General features: G+C 36.3%; 1 protein-coding gene across 23 annotated transcripts in view; it reads right to left on the minus strand.

Moving 5' to 3' along the window:
* The window catches only part of CASK (calcium/calmodulin dependent serine protein kinase), a 226172-nt gene that overhangs the window by 56632 nt on the left and 145323 nt on the right, over positions 1 to 24217 (minus strand). For 14 of the 23 annotated variants that reach the window (XM_055803008.1, XM_055803028.1, XM_055803023.1 and 11 more), the window contains 4 exons: positions 24123 to 24206; positions 22442 to 22541; positions 17297 to 17314; positions 8707 to 8828 (listed from right to left, as the gene is read on the minus strand). In XM_055803008.1, coding sequence (XP_055658983.1) covers positions 8707 to 8828; positions 17297 to 17314; positions 22442 to 22541; positions 24123 to 24206 — 324 coding nt within the window. The remainder of the gene's footprint in view (positions 1 to 8706; positions 8829 to 17296; positions 17315 to 22441; positions 22542 to 24122; positions 24207 to 24217) is intronic. The other 9 variants (XM_055803020.1, XM_055803009.1, XM_055803015.1 and 6 more) reach the window with 1 other exon arrangement.

A 24217-nucleotide genomic window follows, 5' to 3' on the forward strand; every position in this document is an offset into this window, starting at 1 on the left:
AGAAATAAAATCAGGATGAGATAAAGGTACTGCTTTGCACACAGCAGTGCCAAGAAAACTAGCACATCAGTCAGAAAATCAACACAATGAAATTCTAAAAAAACCCCACTCTCACTCTGGAATGTACCAGTAGTACTGTTGTGAAAGGCATGGGCTCAGATCATTACTTTACAAGGTACTTTAACATATTTGTAATTTCAAGGACACAAAAATCCCGTTATTTAATAATATAGTCACTTTTTTTTCTGCATCAGATATCTAATTGAAACCGATCTTAATAAAAACAAGGCAAACCACCTTTTAAGATGACACCACACAGCTAATCAGAAAAAAGGAAACATAAAAGACATGGAGGTGCTGAAGTGAGTCCAGGGAAGGGTGATGAAGCTGGTGAAGGGTCTAGAGAACAAGCCTTATGAGGACCAGCTAAGGGAACTGGGGTTGTTTAGCCTGGAGAAAAAGTGGCTCAGGGGAGACCTTCTCACTCGCTACAGGTAGTCCTGAAAAGAGGCTGTAGACAGGTGGGTGTTGGTCTTCTCTCCCAAGTAACAAGTGATACAACAGGAGGAAACAGCCTCAAGTTGTGCCAGGGGAGGTTATGATTGGATACTGGGAAAAATTTCTTCACTGAAAGGGCTGTCAAGCATTGGAAGAAGCTGCCCAGAGACATGGTCGATTCACCATCCCTGGAGGTATTTAAAGACTTGTAGATGTGGTGCTTAGGGACATGGTTTAGTGGTGGACTTGGCAATGTTAGGTTAATGGTTGGACTTGATCTTAAAGGTCTTTTCCAACCTAAATCATCCTATAATTCTATAAGAACCAGGGAAAACTAATCCCTCAACACAGGGCTACAAAATGGGTAATGTTACATGGACAACACCTTGATACACCCCACAGAATAATATTTGCTTCTGTCTTGTGCCCCCCTTCCAATATGGACTAATGACCTATACCACAAACTATAGTCTCAGGTGAAGCCTAAACAGGCATCATTCCCAATTCTGTCAGTTGAATTAATTCTTCAGAGTTAGATCTCCATCTTGAAGAAAAGATGCTAATGACCATGAACCTCATCCCAGCGGGCTATAGAATCCATATAAAACTATAAAAATCCACAATGATTACAGAGGGTTGGCAATGAACACAGCTTCTCACCTGCTTTGTGTTATTGAGCATATCTTGCAATGTAATGATATACTGAGAATAAAAATGTACTGCAATGAGCTCATTAGTACAAATAATAGTTCAACATGTACCAGCCAGCTACTTGAATCACTGAAGTAGGAGACAGTGAGGCCTGACTGTCTTCAAAGATAGAAGCATGACTTACTGGGCAGTTAGTATATTGCCTTTGGTTATTTTAATGTAAACTAAGTGTGAAATATTATTCTGAAGAAAGCTCCCAGTATCAACAAAGCAGAAGTGTTATTCAAGATTTGTGGACTGTATCCCACGCACTGTAGCATTTCTTTATTTTTGTAATTTCTCACAGTAAGTCCCAAGCTCCTGGAGAAGTAATAAATCTGAGAATCTTAAGTTTTATATGAAAAAAAACCCACCACCCAGAGAGGTAGCCTTTATGGTTAAAAATGAATTGCAACTAACTTGAACTATATTCAACATAAAAAGAAGTGAAGAAAATACAGAAAGTCGAATATGAAAACGATGCTCTTAAAACAGTATCAGTGAAGTTAATTAAATGTTCTACAAGTGCCAGGAATATAATTCAAGTGTTCTTTGACAGATCAGGGCCCAATAAGATAAAAATACACTGCAATCAAGGGAATTTCTAATTCCACATACTAAAAATAAGTCTATGGGTTTATACTCTTGGCGTAAGATATGTTGGTGCACACAGACACACACACACTTGCACAGACACAATGACACACCACTGACACAGGAAGGATAACATTAGGTCAAGAGGAATAGGCTAAATAGTGTAATTCTCATTTGAAGTACATACTTTACTAAGCTGCATTTCACTTGATGATTCACCACAGCAGTAGTATCCTTATAAATACTCAGAAATGATGGAACGTTAGTTAGAAAGAAAACAGTTTAAGTGTAACAAAGCAACTATCACAGTGTTACGTAATGTGACCCAGAATTTTGCATTGTTGGAAAGTGGTGGATAAACTTCTCAAAAATGAACCTTAAGCAATAAAAAAGTTACTGTTAATTCTTATTTGTATTAGTCTTGTGTTTAAGAGATGCAGTCATATATCAGTATTATATAATATATTATCATGAAACAAAAATGGTTTCTGCTTGGAAGACTAAATTAAATTAAGACTGATTCTCTCTATAAATTTATAAGACAGAGAAACAGGAAGAACAAGAAAACAATGAGATGATGCTGACTAGCACAGTGAACTACATATCCAAAGAACAGAGAAAATGAAATGCAAAGGTATAGAGCAAGTTGAAAATGGAAGGTATTTTAGAAAATGATTATGAAATAATACAGAAGAAATTCTAGAATAGCCTCTGCTTTTAGTGTTCTTTCAGATATGGCCTTGAGGAGAAGTTACCTTTTAGACAAAAAGCATACTGCACTGGCGATGACGATCCAGCCCACCTGCTGAAGGAATTCTTCAGTTCTCCCTAAGGCTTGGTCATTGCTCCTTCTACACTACTGGGGAAAGGAGCTTCCATTGCAGTGAGACAGTCCCTCCCACTCCCTGGGGCTGAGCACGCTGCCTCTGCTGGACTGGGATAAAAGCCAGATTTGATTCCCCAAATAGCAAGGTGCCTTCCTGCCAACATAGTTTCTTCTTTTTTTTTTTTTATTTTTTTTTTTTAAGAAATATTTTCCATTTGCTTTTGTCTTACAAAGATATCAATTAAAGAATAATTAAAAATAGGAAAACAAGGCATTTTAAAAAATGGGAAAAGATTATTTCCCATAAGCATAACATGTTCTGAGGGAGTTTAGCAAGACATCTAGCATACATACACTTTCTGATCTGTTTCTGCAAAAGAAATGTATTCATGTTTCACTAAAACATGTCCCACTTACTAGTTTTAACATAATCAGTATTCAAGACAGTAAGGACCAATCTTGATCCAAAAAACATGAACCACATTATGTGATGCACATAGAAAGCCATTCTTATTCAAATCAAAACTTAGAAAAAATAGATGATTCAGGAAAATATTTGAGCTTTTTATACACAGCTGCTTTTATTTTCTGTATCATATGATATATATTCCACCAGCCTACTTGTGATTTAAAAGAAAAGAAAGGAAGAAGGAAATTAAAACGTCCTGGAAAATAGAAATCAAAATGTCTCTTGCCTTGTTTTTCTCCAAAGTATGTAACAGAACTGTGAAATTAATACACTGCTCAGAAAAAAGCAAATCAGGGATAAATGTATGAAGAGTTTAAAACATTTTCGCATAGAGAACTACCGTATCAGCCATGGCTGGACACTGCTGAGTAACTGTTACTTTTACAAAAATTGTTTGCAATTACTGTGCCAACATCCAACACTTGAGAGAGTAAACAGAACAATCCAAAACAACTCCAGCAGAAAGCTTTAGCCAGCCATCTGAGAGGCTAAGCTGAGGTCCCAACAACATTCATTCTAGCAAGAGAGAAAATAAGTTTCCTTAAAAGTCTGGACTTACTTCAGGACCAAATCTGTTTGGATGACTGAGTACAAAAGAAATACTAAGGGAACTCTGAAGTGTGCACGGATGTGTGCTCCTTTGAAACATTACTATTGGCAGCAGAGGACAGGAGACATAAAAGGAAGATTCTCTTAAATGCACTGTGAATATAATTTAAACTCTAAAGGGAAGAAGTGGCTACACATATAGGTATGATACATATAGCTACTCCAAAATGTATTTAACTCCATTTAGTTAAAATCATATGTGTGTAATATGCTATGCCAGCAAAAGGTAAAATAAACTTCTTTAAAAGTTCATAATGCTTCTATCACAGATAAGACTCACAGAAATAACAAGACTTACCTTAACGATTCCATCTATGAAAATAATGTAATGAACTTCTCAAGCTAACATCCAAAAGATATCAGGCTAGAGAACTATCTGACTCAGGACAGACAGACTCAGACAAAGCCAGTAGCATAGAGAGGCCCCAGACACACAAAAGCTGATATTGTTCTCCTGCTGAGCAAAAATCTCACTTGTAAATCAAACGACATCTGCATTCAGAATCACCCACAGAAAGTGTCCCTGGAGAGGTGACCAAACTACTTGACTCAACAGGAAAATGATTTCTCTTGTCTCCTTCAATGTCAGCAGCTGCAGAAAACAGCAGCTTCTGGTTTTACTTTTTAGCAAACCTTGCTTCCTTTGATGTACCGATAGAGATGAAATACAATATGTGAAGATCTTCCCCATTAGGCACAACCTTGAAGCCCAGTATACTTTTCAAAACAAATAATCATTAAGTAAAAGCTTTTGACATGATACAGAAAATAGCCAAACACCAATGCCTCCAAAATTAGTAACCCCTTCATATTTATTTCCAACTACTTTATCAGAACTGCTGACATAAGACAGCAATGCCTCCTAGGATCTCTTCCATGAAAATCAATAAAAAAAAATATCTTAATTCATGTATTTGATAAGTGTTCTAAAAATCTGTCAGTGGTAATAAAAAGCTGTTTCACTACTTAAATTTAACTCTGTTTTTCCATAAAGTTATTTATATCCTTTATTTAACTTTATTACATTCTTCACGATCTAAATTGGATACCAGAATGAAACGCTCTGTAAAGCTTTATATAGGCATAAACCCAGACAGTTCTAAGTCACACAGAGGAATGCCCTACAGCATTCACTAAAATTTTGATCATCACATTTCTAACAGAAGCAAGAAAAAAAAATAATCTGTCCAACCCAAAGTTACTCTTTTACTTTACAAGGAAGATCAATTATTAATCAGTAAATTTTTTTTAGGTAGTGGATATTTTTAAATGGTTGCTTCTAGAAGGCCCTTTTCTTTACTCTTTGTAAAGGGAAAATCCACTCAACACAATAGAGGGATTCTTTAAATTGATGAAAAAAATCAGACAATGAAACTATTCAATATGCCCACATGAGGATATGCTGGTGTATTGCAGGATTTGGCCCAGAGTGAATATAAATTACTTTGTAAGTAGCTGGCACCTTTCCCCCACTTTGTTTGAACAGCTTTGGCACCCAAGTAAAGTGGAAGACGGTCTTAAGATAGCTATCTAAACCGACATACATAAATGAATCAATTAAAAACAACTGATGGAATAATAGGAATCCTGCTTTCTATGGCCTTCAGAGGTGCCTGTCCTCACAGCACCTAAGTTAATGAATTACTGAGAAAGAAGACTTCTATTTTGTGATCTATATTACCTGGAAAAACCAACATGTGGGAAACTTGCACTCTTAACACAAAGATTGTCTGTCTTTTTTTTGCTTTCAGAAAGTTAGTTTAGAAGCAAAAGAAGGTATTTCAGCAGCAGCAGTGATTTATCATCATGTGCCTAATCTAAAAATAAGGATGACTCTTGAGAAAGAGTAGGAACATGAAAACAAATTTAACTGTGGAAAAAGGCCAAGGAAGAGGAACAGTAGTTTTAATACAAAGCGACAGCCACAACTTTACAACAAATTAGAAAATTCCTACTTAGTGGAATATAATGCTTTACAGGTGACTTGTTCTAGTGGCCTCATTAATCCCAGATACTCTGAGAGGAATAAACAGTTTCCCTGACAGAACTTCATCCAAGTACAACTGATGATTTTTCAGAGTTCTGAAAGAAACTGGAATAGTATCAATGCATAAACAGAAACCAGTCTCCGACATTCAAGTTACTCAAATGAAAAAGCTATCCTTTCAAATAATACTGTTTGCAACTTGTTTCAGTCTTTCAAGTATGTATTTCACGGCACTGCAATCTTTTAGAATTGTATTTGGTATTATTCAAATCAAAGTATCTTTGGGAAGATTCTATCATCCCCCTTCCACATAGCATAATAAAACAAAAATGCTTTTTGATAGTGTTTTGTTCTCACAAATATTTTATTATAGTGTGCATTTAAAAGTACCCCTTCTGTCTAAATGTAAGACCATGACTTTAAAGTAAAAGAATGGCAAATGGTATGAATTAATTGCATTTTTTTCTTGTTTAAAAGGCTATAAAAGACCATTACAGAAATAATAGGTCATTAGTGAAGTACTATGAACCAGACAGGTACTGTAAAGAACAGAAAGAAGTAGAAGCATTGCAGAAGCATGAGTTAACATCTGGTAGACCTGTCATACAGCAAAATACACTAAGGCCATCTGGTTTACCAAAGCCCAAGAAGTTATTTCACAACATAATAATGGTTAATATATATCGAAAACCTTTCTGCATGAATGACACAAGTGTTTTGGCTCTTTATTATTACACTCATGTTATTCTCTTCCTGTACAGGTTTTTATTTCTTGTTCACACTATCTGATTAACTTTCTATACTGCAGTATGCAACATAAAAAGACAGAGCGATTTAAGCATCTGGAACATGACTGTTTAATGTAAAATATATAAACAATTATCAAGAACAAAGATTAGAACTGCAGTCTTGTGCCAGAGCAATGCCCTCATCACTTAACAGCTAACTATCTCTGGTTCCTCAAGTCCTGCAGGCAGCTACGTTGTGGAGCAGCTTTGCCCAAACAGGCAAGTTCAGAACCCTGCAGCTGGGTCCTCTTCTGGAAGGACATACGTGCTCACTCAAATTATTTAAAGTTGAAGGATGCACAGAATCCAGGTGGCCCACTAATCACTAAATAAATGGTAAGAAGTGTACGTTTTAAAGAGTTTGGACATCAAAGGAACTATATGGCACCGTTTACATTCAGATCAAAACCCTGCAAAGCTGCATTTAGGAACTAAGGCATTCAACAATTTTTCAGAAACTCTTTAGTTTCTGCAACCATAATCATCTACCTGCAGATCAGATAGCAGAAATGACTCCTACTCCTGCATGTCTTTCACTGGGTAAAAAGCATAGACATCTTTTTGGATTTGTGATATTCACTAGAGGTATCCAAGCTGTTAAATTTAAGACATAGTAGTAAAATGTTCATCATCTATATGGCCACATGAGCATTTTAGTTTAATTCAGGAGTGCATTTTTGAAATTCATCTTCTGATTAGGCCCACGTACCTTTCTTTAGTTTTCATTGCGCAGTGTTGCCAGAGCATATTTACACTCAAATGACACTAAAACAGAAGATGCTGTTCACCTACCAGTGGTTTTTCAGTCCACTGGACTGCAGTATAGCTAGTATAAAGTAAAAAGCCCTCAAAATACACAGAACTGTCAACACTGGGTCCTCAGTCACCTGCTTTGCTCTACAAACCTGCTATTGTTATGTTGTAGTACTTGCTAGTGTGGACATAGCCTATGCCTCTGTGGATTTGGTTCCATTGTGAGTTTCTTCTCAGTGGAACATGTAGATTGCTTTAGAAAAAGTTTGTCTTGGCTGAAAGCAAGTCCTCTGTCTTCAACATGAAGTATCCATATATTCCAGAAAAAAATCAGGGAAAGTTTTTTCTGCTTCTTTTTGACTTTTATTTTAGATCCCAATGCTGTGTAGACAGAGAAACCAATGACAGCATGATATACTTCTGAATTTGACCTTCAATGAGGGTCATGGCACTCAGTGCAAGGGATGGAGTGTAAGACTGCAGTGATGCTGAAGGTCCCTGTTTTTGCAGAGAGTTGAAGTTCAGCAAATACTTCTACCTCAAAACTAAATGTATGTTTTCCCAAACACACAATTTTGGAGAAAACACAATGTATTTGCCTGTTAGGCCTCCTCGGTTAAAGAACTACTGGGAAATATAAACAGGATTTTTTGCATGTGATAACAAGAAACTTTGAAAACAGGAAGTTCTCAAGGCACAGAAAGATAAGTAGCATGCAAGCATTTTTCTCTCAAACTCCAGACTACTTGTTTTTCAAAATTATTTTTGCAAAATAGAGCACTTCAGTTTTCTGGAAGAAAAAAAAAATAAAATATCTATGAACCATGTGATATCACAGTTGATCTGTACGTGTAGCCAGACAGTGAAGAAACAGGAACCAGATCCTTATTATGCCTACTAGGAGGCACCAACCTTTATCTTCTAGCTTTGTAATTTTTGCACGCTTCCTTGTGGAATCCCCATTGCTGCCTTATGGAGTAATAGCTCTCATGAACCACAGAAGATTTAAATGACTGAGCCTATTACATACTGTGTTCAAGCATAGGACAGAAATAAGCATACCTAGGTATTTCACACAAAAAATGTCATACTTGTAAGAATACCCATAGAACGGATCTAAGATTATTACACTACTTAAAAATAATAAAAAAGGAATGAATCTGTTACAGTTCAAAAGTTACAATTCACATTTAAATTAAAAAATTCAGCCCTTATCAAAAGAAAAAAGCCTATTCTGAGAAATTATTTTATAGCAGTTAGTAATTCAAACTAATCCATTAATCCCTTATATATTCTAAAATATTCTAAAATTCTAAAATATCGTCCTAAACCGTATTTTTGTGTAAAGTGCTAGCTGATTATTACATTCCACACCTAAATAAAACCATTTTGATATGAAACAAAAGGGAATATATTCAGGATAAAGCAAAATATTATCCAATGAACAACACATACAGAAACGGTTTCAAATTGTTTATTACAGAAAACTTACATCTAGTAGTGTGTGAAGATGCTGATCCTGGAAAACACTGTGAAGAAAATCTAAATCTTTTTCACTGCAGTCTGTAAGTGCATGAATTTCTTCCAGGCTGTCCAGCACCTGTGAGACTGCTCCTATGGGGCAATAAACAGGAAAAACAACAAAAAAAAAAATCAATAAAGTAAAGACTCAGGGTAAACTGAACTTTGGAAAAGGAAACTTTCACTTCATCTGGTACAACTGGAACAGGAACTTCAAAGAGCTGGAGTTTTTACAGGAAAACTCACTGAATAAACTTTACACATATCAACAGTGATCATATATAGTGTAATTATATGTAAGAAATGGTTTAACTGAAGACAGGTTAAAACCTGTTTTTATGAAGCTTAGCTTTGTTCTATTTTAGCCTGGTTTCCAACGATGTCTTACAAAATTACTTGGATTATCTGCCTGTCCTCACCATTCTCACCCCAACCTTTTTTTTTTTTTTTCCCTCCACTTTTTGAACTGCTGGCCAATTTCAAATACATACTCCACATCAGTAAAAATTGGAAAGAACCAATGCTCCCATAAATTCTTTTTGAATCAGCATCTGAATAGAGCAGGGAAGAGAGAGAAAGACCTGACTGCTGTGTCCTCTGGAGGAGCCAAAAAGGCTGTAACACGAGCTCTGGTTTTTGTTCTGTTTGTTCTGCTTGCCTGGTTATCTCTGACCCAGTTATAGCATTTGCTGCCTTTTGACCAGATGCGGATGACTTTTATATGGTGTAAGGGTGAAAAGTGAAGCGAGGGTTATGGGAGTGATAAGGAGAAACAGGAGGCACTATGGAAGGTGGAAGTCCATGAGGAGATTTGAACTCACAGCAGGGAGGATACAGAAACACAACATAAATCCACAGTAAACAAGCCCATATTGGTTCCTTGTGGAACATCTTGTTTTAAAAATCAGGCATCAGTAGTGGCTGCCTACGTCTTCAGTTTTTCCACAGTGGCATAAGCATCTGGAAATGCAGAAATATGGCACCATATCCAGCGTTAGTCTGCAAAAATGCTGGTGTCTGACAGTGACTGCTGAATGCCTTTTCATAAATAAATTTTTGATTCCGGATACAGAATCGTACACATTTTCTGTTTCACTGATTTCTCCTTATTATGTTTATTCTGTTTACTTATTCATTTGCCAGTGTCCTTTTGTCAAGATAGATAATATTTTACAAGTTGCTGTATTTCTTGAAATTCTATATTCCACTGTATGAACAATAATTCTTATGAGCCTTCCTTAACGAACCCTTTTGTAATCCACTGCATTTTCACAATGTAATAAACCCCCCAAAACCCAACCCCCTCTTAACCACACAAGGACACAGATTTAAATTCATGTATTTATCTGAAAACCTTGAAAAATCAGAATAAACAAGATACACAAATACTACAAGACTTATGACCTCATGGCTTAGAAGGACAAGTCTAGAAACTCTTGCACCACATTTAGGACAGATCTCAACCCAGGATTCTCCTCACAGTTCCTTGTACATCAAGGCTAAGAACCACAATATTCCCCTCATTTACAACTCATGGCTCAGGAGCATTAAGACTTCTTAGTCCTCTTCCATCAAATGTGTCTGACTACTTTTTTCCAACTGATGCATTAATTTAAGTTCTTTTAAAAAGTGGTGGCTGGTCAACAAATAAAACTAATGGTTTGCATTATTGTAGTTGCTGTGCATGGGTTCAGGTGCACTGAAGAAGAGAAAAAACAGCTCCATCTTTCATCATGAGTAAGTATGATCAGCTGAAAGAAATCGACCACATTCCTCAGCCAGAGCCACAGCTTCCACACTGGGAGACACAGCAGGAAAACTGAGAAAGTACAGGGACTGGGAATCTGCTGGTAAGAACACGGAGAGATCATAGCTAAGCCTCAAAGGCAAGGAAGAAAAACATTACCTAGGGACCCAAAAGGGACTGTGCTGAGTTTCTTTTAACATTTTCAGTATACTATTTAGAAGTTGATGAACTTGGAGATCTTGAAGCCTGAAGGAAAGTGCTCAACTTCCCAGGATGAAGCTGGCAGAAGGGAATTTGTTAGAACTCTCTCCTGTTTCTATTCTTGTCATGCTCAAGAGTTTAAATTAATTATTTTCTTTTCTAGCAAAACTTTGCTTTCTGGGTTCAAAGCCCTTTCTGTGGATTTGGACTGTTTAAGGAAAACTCAAGGGAAGATTCACTTCACAGGCTTGTGTATCTTGAGTCCCTAACGCTGCTCAGTGTTGCCCATAACCACTAGGACTTGAGCCCAAACCAGAACCAGTAAGAAGTATGTTCTAAGTTGTCTGCAGTGCTGTATTATTGTGAAACACTGAATACTCCAGACCACCACATTATTTATTTCACAGTATTACATACTTTGGGAATTTTATTTTGTGGAACACTTTGAGGTCTTTCAAATAGAAATAAAAGTTATTATTTTTTAGTATTTGCATCTCAACAACCCTTTGAATATCTGGGAATTTCAAAACATTAATCTTTGCTCATTAGGTCTTTTTTCTCCGGTCCATTGGTTGCATTGAATAGATGGCTGTAAAAGACAGTTTCCAAGAATACCCTTAACAAATTTGATGAGAAGTTCTAACAGTGACTCTGCTAATCCCTCAAAATCACAGTTCTACTTTACTTTTTTTTTTAACCTGCAATCCTATGCCATATCAACTGCCATGTCTTTCACGCTTTTACAAATAACATGCACCTTCATGAAAAAATGTATATATTGACAGGATGTTATTGCATAAAGAAGTGCTAGAATAATTCTACAGGCATTTTTGTGAACACATAAACTCACTCTGTTACAGACATTTGGTTAAAAGCCCAAGAGTACGTTTCAGAAGAGTTTTAAATTCAGTTAAAAATATTACATGAAATAAAATTAACTAAGCTTTACAGCACACCTGTCCCTCAAAAGATTCATATTCTATCATATTTAAGCTAAATTTCTAACCTTTGGGGAAAGTGTAAAAGCACTCAATACTTATAATTAAAGCTTGTATTCTCTAGGAACAGGATTTAATCTCTTTTCATCATTGCAAATACACCCATTTTAGCCTCAGCATAGATGATAAAGGAAGGGCTTGAGTGAGTTATTATAGTCATACAATCTAAAAGTTCTGATTTCTCATGATCTGTAGCAGTTACAGACAGAATCTATAAATGAAAAAATTAGAATGATGCATAAATATTAGGAAGCCAGGAAAAAAAAAGGAAGTTGACTGACTTGACTGGCTTGCTTGCTTTTTTTTTTTTTAAGACTCCCTAAAGTAAGCTTTGCTGGAAAATGCTGCTTACTGCCATAGAACTTTCAAGTAGCCCCAATCACTTAGGTGAGATGAGTCTCACCCTGCACCTTAAGTTACTATAAAAATATACACACATACAATTGCACAGGAAAGGTTGTAATTCCAGTGATGGAAGCAGAAGACTTCTCCACAGTAATAGTAAAAAAATCTGCACCAAACATGGTTCTGTGAGAAGAATGTGTTAACTGTGGATGCTACTGTAATTGCAGATGCAAATGAGCAGTGATATTCGGGGTCATGCACACGACCTTGTCTTTCTTGTATTCCCATAAAACCATCTCAGCAAGCATGGCTGCAACTATTCACAGTTCCCTCAGGGCTGAAAACTTAACTTATAGTGCTCTCACTATATGGGCTGGAGGGAAGGGAAAGAAGGTCAGAATGCTTATAACAGTCTTCTGCAGTCAGTGCTAGTACCTGAAATGTTTTTATAGTTAGTGGAATGACTTCTTAAGGATGACACCAAATTGCTTCTAAGAAGATGGAGATGAACTGAGTAGCTTTCTGCCTACTGAGGCAGATCTATCACTTCTCAGTTAGACATATCTGCCTTATAAGGCAGTGGCTTGGGATTATTTCTTCACCCAGAGTGTAGTCAGAGTTATCACAGGTATTTCCTGAAGGTTCTGTTACCTCATTTATGGTGATGGCCATTCAAAAATAGTTTTCTCTTACAGCAAACTCTATCTCTAGAGTCTTTGAGGTTCCTATACAGTGCCCTCAATTCTACTTGAAGTTGGCATGGACAATGGTTTATCAAGCTGCAAGTAGACAAAGCTTTGGTAAAAGAGAGCGCTGTTACCACATTCTGGCATCTAGCTATTGTAATCTGCAACACGTGCTTTGGCTAGAGAAACTGAACTTTAAAGGTAGTCAGGAGTTGCTTCTCCCCAGAAGAGGAGAGAAAGCAATAAAAGATAATAAAAGAAAAATCTTTAAAGAACCATTCCAAGAATTGCCTACATATTCTCCAACAGTACTGTGTCTCCACCACAAAACACCCCAAAAGTTTGCTTTTCCAAGGCTCAGCAAACCAGACAGGTTCAACTGACTTTCTCTCTCATGCAGCAGGCGGTACAGAGAATTACAAGTTTCTTTTCATGCAGCAGTGATCTGCAACTGTGTATGACTAAAAGTGTTTAGGTAAAAAAGATCTTGCTGCAAAACACAAGCGCTACATTCTGACTACAAACACATTCTGAGAGAGGCTAAGAGAATTCTTAGTTTTATTGTTTTAATATTGAAGATTACAAATGCCCATTTAAATTTTGGTCAGTCATAAACCCTCTTCTGAGCAATGAAAAGTTGTTAGAGGAAGCCTGACCTTGGTTAAACACAGAAATATAAAACCATGACCTTTTTACAACTCTCTTGCAATTAGTATTCCAGGAAATGACTCTGCAGAAGACCTTATAACAACTATTGTAATAATAGCATATTATTATTAAAGAGACACAGACAAAATCTAAACCCCTTAGATTTGTAGAACTGTATAAAATTAAGGTCCTGACACCAACCACTCATTTTAATCCTGTCCATTCTTATGAACTACCTTAATCTGGATTGGTTTTTCAACTATTCTTTATGTTGTAAAAATAGGTAAGTAACTATACCTTGAAGATTTTACAGTGTTTTTAAAAATAACTAACTAAAGCTTAGCTGCTATTTGCAATTTGTCTGTGTATCACAGCTCAGTTGTTATGCCAGTCAATCCACAATCAACATAAGCTGGTTTCTCCCAGCTTCATCTCTTGGCTGCCTTCTTGTGTGCAGCCACTGGAAATGAAATTACAAAACAACCCTGACTCTCAAAGCACAGGCATTTCAGAAGGTAAGATTTACATTTCACTTTGTTTGTGAAGAGGTCTGAGGCTAGCATGTACAGCAAGGATAGCAGAAAAACCCATCAGAAACTGTTAGATTTTAGAGAGATCAAATACTACAATCACTAAATGAAGTCCCTGGATACAATCTCATAAAAAACCAAGCATGGGCATTACTACAAAGTGCAGTTATTTTCAGGAAAAAAAGGTTTTATAAATATTGTAAGATTCTGACAGAGCACATCTGGTGAAGTGACAATGAGATAATTTCTACCAACTCTATAATGTGAGATTCAGGTTTCATGGATTTTATTTTTATTTTTCATGTATGAAAAATAAAACAAAGGTTCTTTGCTTCTGGTTTAAGACTCCAGCAACACTTACACCTTTAAATGGTAGTTTTGCTTTGCTGGCATCTAATTGTGATACCCCAAAACCACAAGGCATAAATGTTTAACACATTAAGCACTATTTCAAAATGCTGTGGAAATGTTGGGGGTTTCAAATCATGATCACATACACATTTAAAACTGTTCACTTTACTGAAACATGACAATCTAGGCTCAATATCAGCAAAACTATAAAATACTATGTCCACGTTATATACTAGGCCAGGTTTGCCTTAGTAGCACTGGACAGGAATTAAAAAAAGTATAAGAAACAACCCTCTATTTCCTGTTGGTCCTGTAAAAAAACATACTAAACATATGCTGCTTCCATTAAAGGCGGGAAAAGAATATTGGGGTGATGGCTTTAAATTGAAAGAGGGTAGATTTAGATTAGGTATAAAAAAGAGATTCTTCACTGTGAGGGTGGTGAGACAGGGGCACAGGCTGCCCAGAGCAGCTGTGGGTGCCCCATCCCTGGCAGTGCTCAAGGCCAGGCTGGATGGGGCTGTCAGCAACCTGGTGTAGTGGAAGGTGTCCCTCATCATGGTAGGTGGGTTGGAACTAGATGGTTTGGAAGGTCCCTTCGAACCCAAACCATTCTATGATTCTAACCTTTTACAGAGATGGGACCTTTCCACTACTTGTGCTGATTTAACTACCCAGATTAAGAGAAAGCCAAATGAGTACCAGATGCTCTTCACCACTTCAGACCACATCTGCAAGAATCACTGGAGTTCTGATGCCTCTAACCTCACACAGTAACTTGTTGCTCTTTGCTGTCCACTATATTACAAAGCAACTATCTCTGTAAGGACAGAAGACAGCCAAAGCATGTGTATATATATGTCTATAATAGTTTAAGATATGGTGGGAGACACATTTCACATATACACACAACAGTGTAATTCAAATGAAAGGCAAGTAAGGACTCTATCCTCCACAAATTCCAGCTATATAGTGTTTAATGACTTCTTCCTTTTTAGACAGAAACCAAACGGCCAAGTTTAGACACACTCTAAATTTACAAATAAGTGTGCCTACACACACACAGTTCTGCGAATGCTACTGGGAAGCAATTTAAGACAGTAAAAATATATACATAAACACTATATATATATTTTCTTATATATGTATATATAACAATCAGGAAAAGTCTAGGGAGAGAACTAGAAAGATGGAGATTTATGCAGACTACAGTGAAACTGCAGAAAGAAGGCACTTTGTGTGATGGAAGGGTATTGGGATTTACAACCAAATTAAAGAAGGTAAGAATACCTATGGAATACGAGAAGAGAAAAGCAGGCACGTAAAAAACAGAGCAGAAAACCAAAGGAAATAGGTGCAGAAGAGAAAAACAGGGAGAAAGAAAAAGACTGAACAAAGAAAAAAGAAAACGGGGGCAAAAGAAAAAGAGAAAACAAGAGATGAAAGTGTTCCTAAACAGAAGCAGGAACGCAGAGGAGAGTACTATATATGGAAATACAAAAAAAGAGGGGGACAAACAAGGAGGGGGGAGGGGGAAGGTGGGGGGAAAGGGGGCAGGGAGAAAACTGATGCTTGACTTTGAAGATAGCCTTTGTTTCATTCCGCATGCACAGGGGTGCTGTGTGTATGCATGCCCCCAGCCTTCTCCTATCTCCGTACTTGGGGCCTTTACACAAAGTTTGCCAATTCCTTTTCCCAGTTACCTCCCACTGTAAAACTAGCCACAAACATGACAGAAAGCAGTCTTGTGTGGTGGTAAAGAAATATGTAGTGAGAGGGTGTTGTTTTTCAGACCAGACCTGCAACTTACAGGTAGCACACTCACATGCAACTGAAAAAATAAATATTTTCACAAAGGAATGTCCTTGACTATTACTTCTTCCGATACTTTCTTCCTCATTGCAAAAATATATGGAAACTCTTCTGGCAAGTACAAGGGGAGCACACTCTGTCAATCCGTAAGTTCACTGAAGAAACTCTCTATGCACAAACAAAAACCAAAAATCACTGGCAGAAGCTCTGTATGAAGTTTCTTTTTTCTCTACAGCTGTATAAAAATACTACTGTTTCAAAACTTTTATAGAAAAATCCACTGAATTCTCACTTTTGTATTGTGAGACAGAGAAATAGGACAAGGAACAACATCCCCCCAACCTACAAGATCAAAAGAATGAAGCAAACAACAAAAAAATGTGCAACTTTGATCAGAAACAGAGACATGGAGATATGCCTTGCTGCCCTGACTTAGGATGGAAGAAGAATTGGTAGCCTGCAAATCTTAAAATGCTTCAGGAAAGAAACCACTTTTTATTGCTTGTATTTTGAGATGCTGAATTTGTTGGTTTTGAAATGGTTGCAGTTTCTATCAAAGGGCCTAGAATTTCACACCTTCTCCTCTGTCTAGTACAGTCTGCAGGTTTCAGAAGTGCTTGCACTTTCAATTTCTCACGAAGTGTGCAGCTAATTGCAGCAGAAACTCCTACCTACATGCCAATATTAGTCCTCTTCATTAAGGAGACACATACTAGATTGTTATTTAAATCAAGTGTATGCATATACAAAACGCATATGCATATATCATGTATCACATTAACACAGAATGATCAAGAAAGTTCATGCAAGGGTATAGCAAGAAAATAATATATGACTAATGTTACAGTATATGTTTAGTGTTAGGAAAAAAAAGCCCAGTAGTCCATGAAAACATTGATTTTGGAACTAAAATGCAAAATCAAACCATTTTATCCTTCATTCATTTAAAGAAAATTAACTTTTATTTCAGTTGTCTTGCAAATATTGAAAAGAAAAAAATCAGGTAATTTTAATACTGCCTCTAAACTTCAATCTTCAGAATTCCCTGGAAATCATATTACTTCTGGTTCATTATACTTTCAAAGTTATATACAGATTTAGTCAAAAACATATAGACTATTTTTCTTGAGCAGGCAGTATTAAAACTGAAAATAGCAAAGAGAAGAAAGCTGATTTTTAAACATGCAAAGACATACACCATAGCTGAATGATAGGCCTTAAAGGAAAACAAAGGGATACCTACTTTCTGCTGCTAGAAGTCCTAGTAGGAAGGCAGCATTTGGACAAACAACAAACAGTATGAAGATTTCAGAACAAGCGATTTATCAAGCTGCAACCTAGCACACTAGTTTAGCCACAAAATAGTATGAACAAAGTGACAAGGAACCCCCCGTCATTCTTTTAATACGGCTTCTATGTGTGAAGCAAACGGGACTTGCGAACTGGGATGGGAGGAAAACAAACACCCGGCATTGGGAAGGAAGGCAGTGCATGTATGCAGTGTTAGGTATCTGTAATACCAGACTTTCTTCAGTGTTGGTTAAACTATTGCAAAAAACTCATGGACAAAAAATGATTTCAAGTAAGACTATCGTAAGAGGTCAAATGACAAACTATTTCAACATACTGAAACAAAGTGTAATATCATATTCATTAATACAGCTACTAACTAGAATTTAGGAATATTATACTGAAATAAATTTTTTTACACAAGTTTCAGTGAGAACCACTATGAGAACAATTTAGAAATACAACCACTTTATTGATTTTAATTAACAGTGACTTTATATACTTAGAAGTTTTTGTGTCTAAACATACCAGAACAAAGATTAAACCATAAAGATGAAAAATCATAAAGATAATCACGGAGTACAGAAACACTCAAACTCATGATCTCAAAACTGATAGTCAGTTATACCTGTAATCCTAGATAAGGAATTTATAAGAGTAAATTGTAAGATGAATGTAATTTTCTTCCAAGCACTCATACTTTAAAATGTTACACAAGACTCTCTGCAAGTATTTACAAAATCAGGGGTAATCTTTGTATAACAACAGTATTTCTTTTTCTTCCTCATGTTGATGAGACTGATTGTTATTAAGATATGGGCTTAGCACCTGCTGGTTGATCTCACCCTGAAAGACTATCGTATTTAGCTTTTTTCCTCATTCCTATTACTTTCAAATTTGAAAATCAGGATCTTGTACTGTTAAGAATTTCTCATTTGACAATATAGAGCCTAACAAGATAAAAAAGAACAAAAGTCTCAATTTACATACAGCAATCCTGAAACAAAGTATCAAAATGGATTTGTAAAAATGCCATATGAAATTTGTGCCTTGCAATTTGAGAAAACAAACTAGGAACACTATTGTAGACATAAGATGCCTGCTTTCTGTGCAATGCAAAAGCAATCCTTCTGCATTCATCACCCTACACTGTTACCACGGAGCTCAGAAAGCATGTAAATGTTCAGGAAGTACTGCAACAGTGCTACTTGTTAGCCTAGGCTAAATGAGTACATTTGGCCAGTCAGGCTGTTATAAAATATGATGCTGTACTTTCTCTGTGGTTAAGCTGAAGCACAACATTATAAAATATCTCAAGGGGATCTAGAACCGTTTGCAGCAGAAAGCTACTCTGAAACTTGTTAGCTACTTTTCAGAATATGAGCACTGTAAACCGAGTAATTCAAGCAGGCATTACCAAGGAAAGTCCTTTAACCCAAAAGGTAAGGTTCGCTTTAATCTAAAAACCAGTTTTCCTGATTTTTAATGTTTTTTTTTTTTTAAAAAATCAGTTTCACAGAGACTATGGAATATCCACTGGCCTAACTCCAACACTGACTCAGTAGTTTCGAAAATGTGGCTACAAAAAGGTTTTGTAAATACAAGGTTACAAAAAGCCTCTTCAATTTATGGGCTTTCCTAACTGTTGGCCTAAAACTTTCAATGCCCTGAATCTACTTAAAACTCCAAAATAAACTAAACAGTCTTCCTGAATTCAGCTTCCCAAGTCAAAATGTCAAACAATTCCACAGCCTTTCCTTGGGCTACTGCAGAATGGGGGAGCTGAAGAACAAAATGAGGAAAAATGAAAAGCTTTACACTGGTGATGCTCATTCTTCACCCAGAGGCATTATTATGAAAACACTTGAAAATTACACCTCCATGCTCTCCGTTGGGGGACAAATGGTCAACATATGAGAAAATCCTGTCTTGATCTAATGTGCAGTCAGGTGATAGGAGGGCCAGGGAGGGCAGGGGAGAGGGGAGGGAGTTGGATGGGGAAGGGCAGCAGCGAGCAAACTGATTGTGAACTATTCTGGCACCTAATTAATTTCAGGGTCCACTTCAAATACCCTCTAGTGAGCCAATTTTTTTCATGCACCAGATTTAGCCTTTAGGGCTGCTAATTGGTAACTCCTGATTTATGTTTGTTTCAGCATACTAAAACCACCCAAAACATTCACTGCCTTGGGAAATGGACATTTTATAATTTCTTGATGACAGGCAACCTGAAAGTCAGATGTTTTACATTCTAGCAAAAAACATTTGCAAGATGCTTGTCATTTGAGCTGTTCTGTAGCTTTAATAAAGAAGTTATTGAACACAGCCTATCTGCAGTAAAGTAATGTTTTAGTTTAAAAATATTTACCTAATTTTTCAAAATGTTATAAAAGCCTTTGTCATACTCTCTCAAAATTCAGCAAGGCTGACTTCTGTCATGTTACCAAAAGAATGATAGTCAGGTTAAGTTAAGTCCTGCAGAGGATAGTTGCTTGATAAAGGAGGAAACAGATCACCCAGGAAAAGCTGTGGGAACCAAGAATTATTAACACACTCTGTACGATTCGAAGGAAGATGTGTACAGAAAAATACCTGGTTGACTTCAAACAAAATTTATCTGTGCTCATTCCTGTCTAATTTTGCTGAACTTCACTGAAAAGCTCTCTAACAAGAATATCCTTTGTGATTCTGCATCTAAGAAAGTCATCTGACTTGCTACTTATAGTGCCTTCATATCCCAGGCTATTACTCTGGTAGTATAGGAAGATGCTCAAAGGCTCCAGCAATCCCAGGTTCACTGAACTCTGAGGAAGAACACCTCTAGATTAATCTGGGAAAAAGACATAAATGAAATTTTCTGTTTCTGTGTTTAGAAAGACTTGAAGAGGACAGGATATGCAATTTGCATAACGTAATAAGCATTTATATTTCTGCATCTTTATCTCAGTAGGAGTTCTGCATTTGCCCATTTCTGACAAATCATTTACTTTCAATGATAAGCTTCATGAAATTTTATGGGAGGATTAAATAGGCAGCAACATTTAAAATATTAAATGCTCTTCATTAGAGTTTATGATCTGGAATAACATTATGAGATGTTAGGCAGGAAACTTAAATAACCTTAAGAGAGTCAAGTTTCTACTGCAATTCAAGAGTTTTATGTCTAATTTCTATAAATTAGTTCAGTTTAGAATCATCACAAGAGCCTGTCTTTACAAGCTAGTAATATCTGAAAATGTTATTAGTGTACTTCTGAAGAGGAAACAATGTATCTAGCAATTTCAGAAGTAGAAAGTTGCAGTATCTTTTCCTGCAAGCCTCAGTGTTTATCCTGTGATATTAAATATTTTATCAACTAATGTATTTGGTCAGGGAAACAGCATGAAAACTACCCACTCAGTATGGTTTCCTGATCGCTGTGATCTCCCATCAGTGAGATCAACAATGTCACTTTAGAGAATAATTATGCTTTCCTGAGAAATCCAGGTTGTTGTTTCAGTTCTTTCAGAGAGAACACAAGATAACAATGGATCCAGCACAGATATACTGTAGCATTTACATGTGTACTGGATTCATCTGTTCTGCAAATGGAAAAAAATAGAACTTGTACCTTTGCTGTACACTGAGATCTGCAATTACATCACTCTATCAGGAAGACACATGTCCTGTTGATGTGAGACTGAAACTGGAAAGAGGAACTGCAGTTTTTAGATTAGGAAAGTTGCCACTGCCAATCATGTTGGTGGCCTATTCATTTTTTTAAATGGGGGAAGTATCTGGAAACAAACATTAAAGCACTGCCAGTAATTCTGGGTGAAGTAAACCCAACTTACTCTTTCTTTAAGAGTATATATGCTTACATGTACATCAGCTGGCTACCTGAAGTTTAGCCATGATGCTGTGATTACCCATTTGCAATAAATGATCTGAGATTCCCATTCACTTCTATGGAAATTATGAACAGTGTGCATCTCTAAGGACAAAGCAATCTTTTAAGTACTCAAACTTGAATTCCAAGAAGTTAAATTTAAGAATTCAACAAAAAAAGCTGCCCCCAATTCCTATATTAATGGCATTAAAATTATAAAAAATTCTTGTTCATATGAAAAAGCAGAAAAGGAACACTTAACATATGCATTCAGTAATTTTCTCACCTGTAAAGATATTGAGAAAGCGAATAATCACACAGCAGTTCAACATACGTAATGAAATTCTTGAAAAGCGTTCTAGTAAAGTAGTGTAAAGCTAAAATATTCTGCCAGTACTATTTAGTTGTTTAGAAAAATGAAGAGAGGGTCCTACTGGCCTTAGATTTTTCTTAAAAGTTCATTTAACTTGCTCCTAAACTGTCATTTTACATCAGACAGACAAACACAGACTTTTGCACTGCAAATGTTCTGAGGAATGCTATATCAAAATTAAGATGCATAACTATGACAGGGCTGTGTTTGTATAGGGACTGACAGGTTATTTAAATTCCTGAATATGGGCTGAGACAAAAGGACTGCTTGGATTAAGATCACCGTCCTGCCCAAGGCCTAGCTATGTATCATCTTCCCCTCTGAAGTACATTGGGAGGTCCCTGAAATGTACTGTCCTGCTTTGAAGATTTGAGGGTCTGGATTATAGTATCAGAAATACTGTCCAGCTTACTTTAAAAAGGAAACATCTTAACCATACTGTTCTCTAAAACAGGTGGTCAAGAAACTGGTACACAATGGTTTCTTTTAACCAGTAACTATTAGTAAGGTATTAGAACCTTGCACCTGCCCAAGAATTCACTACAAAATTTCAATAAGCTTTTACATTCAAATAATATAAAGAAAAATATGAGGTTACAGCACTATTTGTAATTAAATGTATATACAACAAATAAAATGAATCAGAATTTCTGTAGAAACTTACAACTCTGCAGAGATCTCATTTTCTCCAGTCAATAGCATCATTATCACTGAAAATTATTTATGCTTTCATATTTAAATGTTAACTTAATATGCAACTTTATGAAACCACAAAAAAATTAGTAAATGCTTGGTACTCTAGTCAGAACAGAATTAAGACAGGTTGACTGCAGTAAATACACTTTCTATTAAACTACCTGAGGAGGTGGGGTCTTCAGAGAAGTCTGGCAGCTCTTCAGGGGGGTCACCATAGAAGGAGTTGAATTTGTGGCTTGACACAGCTGCTAGTACTGCTCCCTGAATAAAAACACCCACAAAGTTACACAAAGAAGGATAATGAAACAATTCCAGACACCCTGGATCATTCAAACTCCTGAGGTCTCTTGTGTGTTGACATTCTCAGTGAAGACTAAATAGATTTTCTATTTTTAGCTCTGCTTCACTGTTACCAGTGACCATATCCAACAGAAGAGCTGGTCATACATCACTATAATAAACATAAAGTATATTCTTTGTGAGAGGATCCATGAGAACAATTTTACACGGGTAAGCATTTTAAAACTGTAAGTGTTAGGCATAAATTCCCATAGTACAATGCAAACAAAATAACTCACTTGTTTCTCTTTCCTCCCTAGAGTGGGTAGCTTAGCAAATATAAAAATTCACTCCTTAAAGCAAATCAATATGTTGTTACTTGAGAAATTGTCAGAATCTGACACTGACAGCACTAGGATATTTGACACCCATAATGTATCTATATGAAAATGTAATAATCTCAGAATCCCAGAACGAGTGTTACATGCGAAGTTACAAAGGCAGAAAAATGGTTGTCTGCTTCAACATACATTTACTTGTTCAAGTAAATTAGTTTAACCACTCAGGTTTTAATGCCTTACAGCCGTGGCTGTAGTCAAAACAGAACACAAATAATTTCACGAAACATTCTGCAAGGCTGTGCTTTGGATAAAATGGTAGAAAACAAATAGCACAGATACAAAAGCTCTCAGGAGACTAAATACAGTGGCCTCCCCAGGAAGAAGTCTGGGAACTATGCCTAGAGCAGGAAAACAGGTCATATTCTAAAATGTACTTGCTAACATTTTAATGAAAGGATTACCTGGACATACCTGAAACCACCCAAGAGAAAGCGCTGTTTATCATGACCTATGGCAACTGTTGCACCCTAATCATCACCTGTTTTGCCAGCTACATTAAGCTTGCAAAGCAGCAACTCAACGTGTATACCCAATTCTGTATTTTATGACAAATTATAAAAATACCTTATGAATTGTAACACTGCATGATTCTGTTAAAATTTTCTCAACCTTTCAGTGAATTAAAAAATGTTTCCATTAAACTTTTCAAGATAGGAACTGAAGGGAAACCATGTTGTTTTGGGCTAAAATGTCAACATTCTTTTCAATGCATCTGAGAAATACTTTTGTGTATAGTTCAACATAAAGGGGATAAACTGAAGAATACGTCTTTGCTCTTCTTGAAAAAAAACCCCACCCTAAAATATTATTACATTCCTTTTATTATAAATATAACACAATAACAGAAGACCATTTTACTATTCTCTCCTCTCCAATAACTCATGTTATACAGAATTAATGAATTAATTTGAAGACCTCATACACACCTGGGTTCATACCAGACAATTTGCACTGAAAATTAGTTTGAAAACTACACACTAAGAAAGGATGAACACTCTTAACGAGACGTCATTGCAACAAACAACTGTGAAGGCCCATTTCAACTCTTTATTTTATTGTCAACTTCAGAGCACAGATTTCTTTTAGCATTTTTAAAATGAATAAAGTATCACACACAATTCAAGTTATGTAATTATATTTTTTAACACTACATTCATTTTACCTTTAGTTTTCGTCTTGCATTGAATTTTCTCAATTGTTCTACTGTTTCTGGAAGATGAATCTTGTATGCATAGCGATCTCTCTCCTTAAAAACAC

This window comes from Falco peregrinus, chromosome 4 (genome assembly GCF_023634155.1).
Source record: "Falco peregrinus isolate bFalPer1 chromosome 4, bFalPer1.pri, whole genome shotgun sequence".
NCBI classification, from domain to species: Eukaryota; Metazoa; Chordata; class Aves; order Falconiformes; family Falconidae; genus Falco; species Falco peregrinus.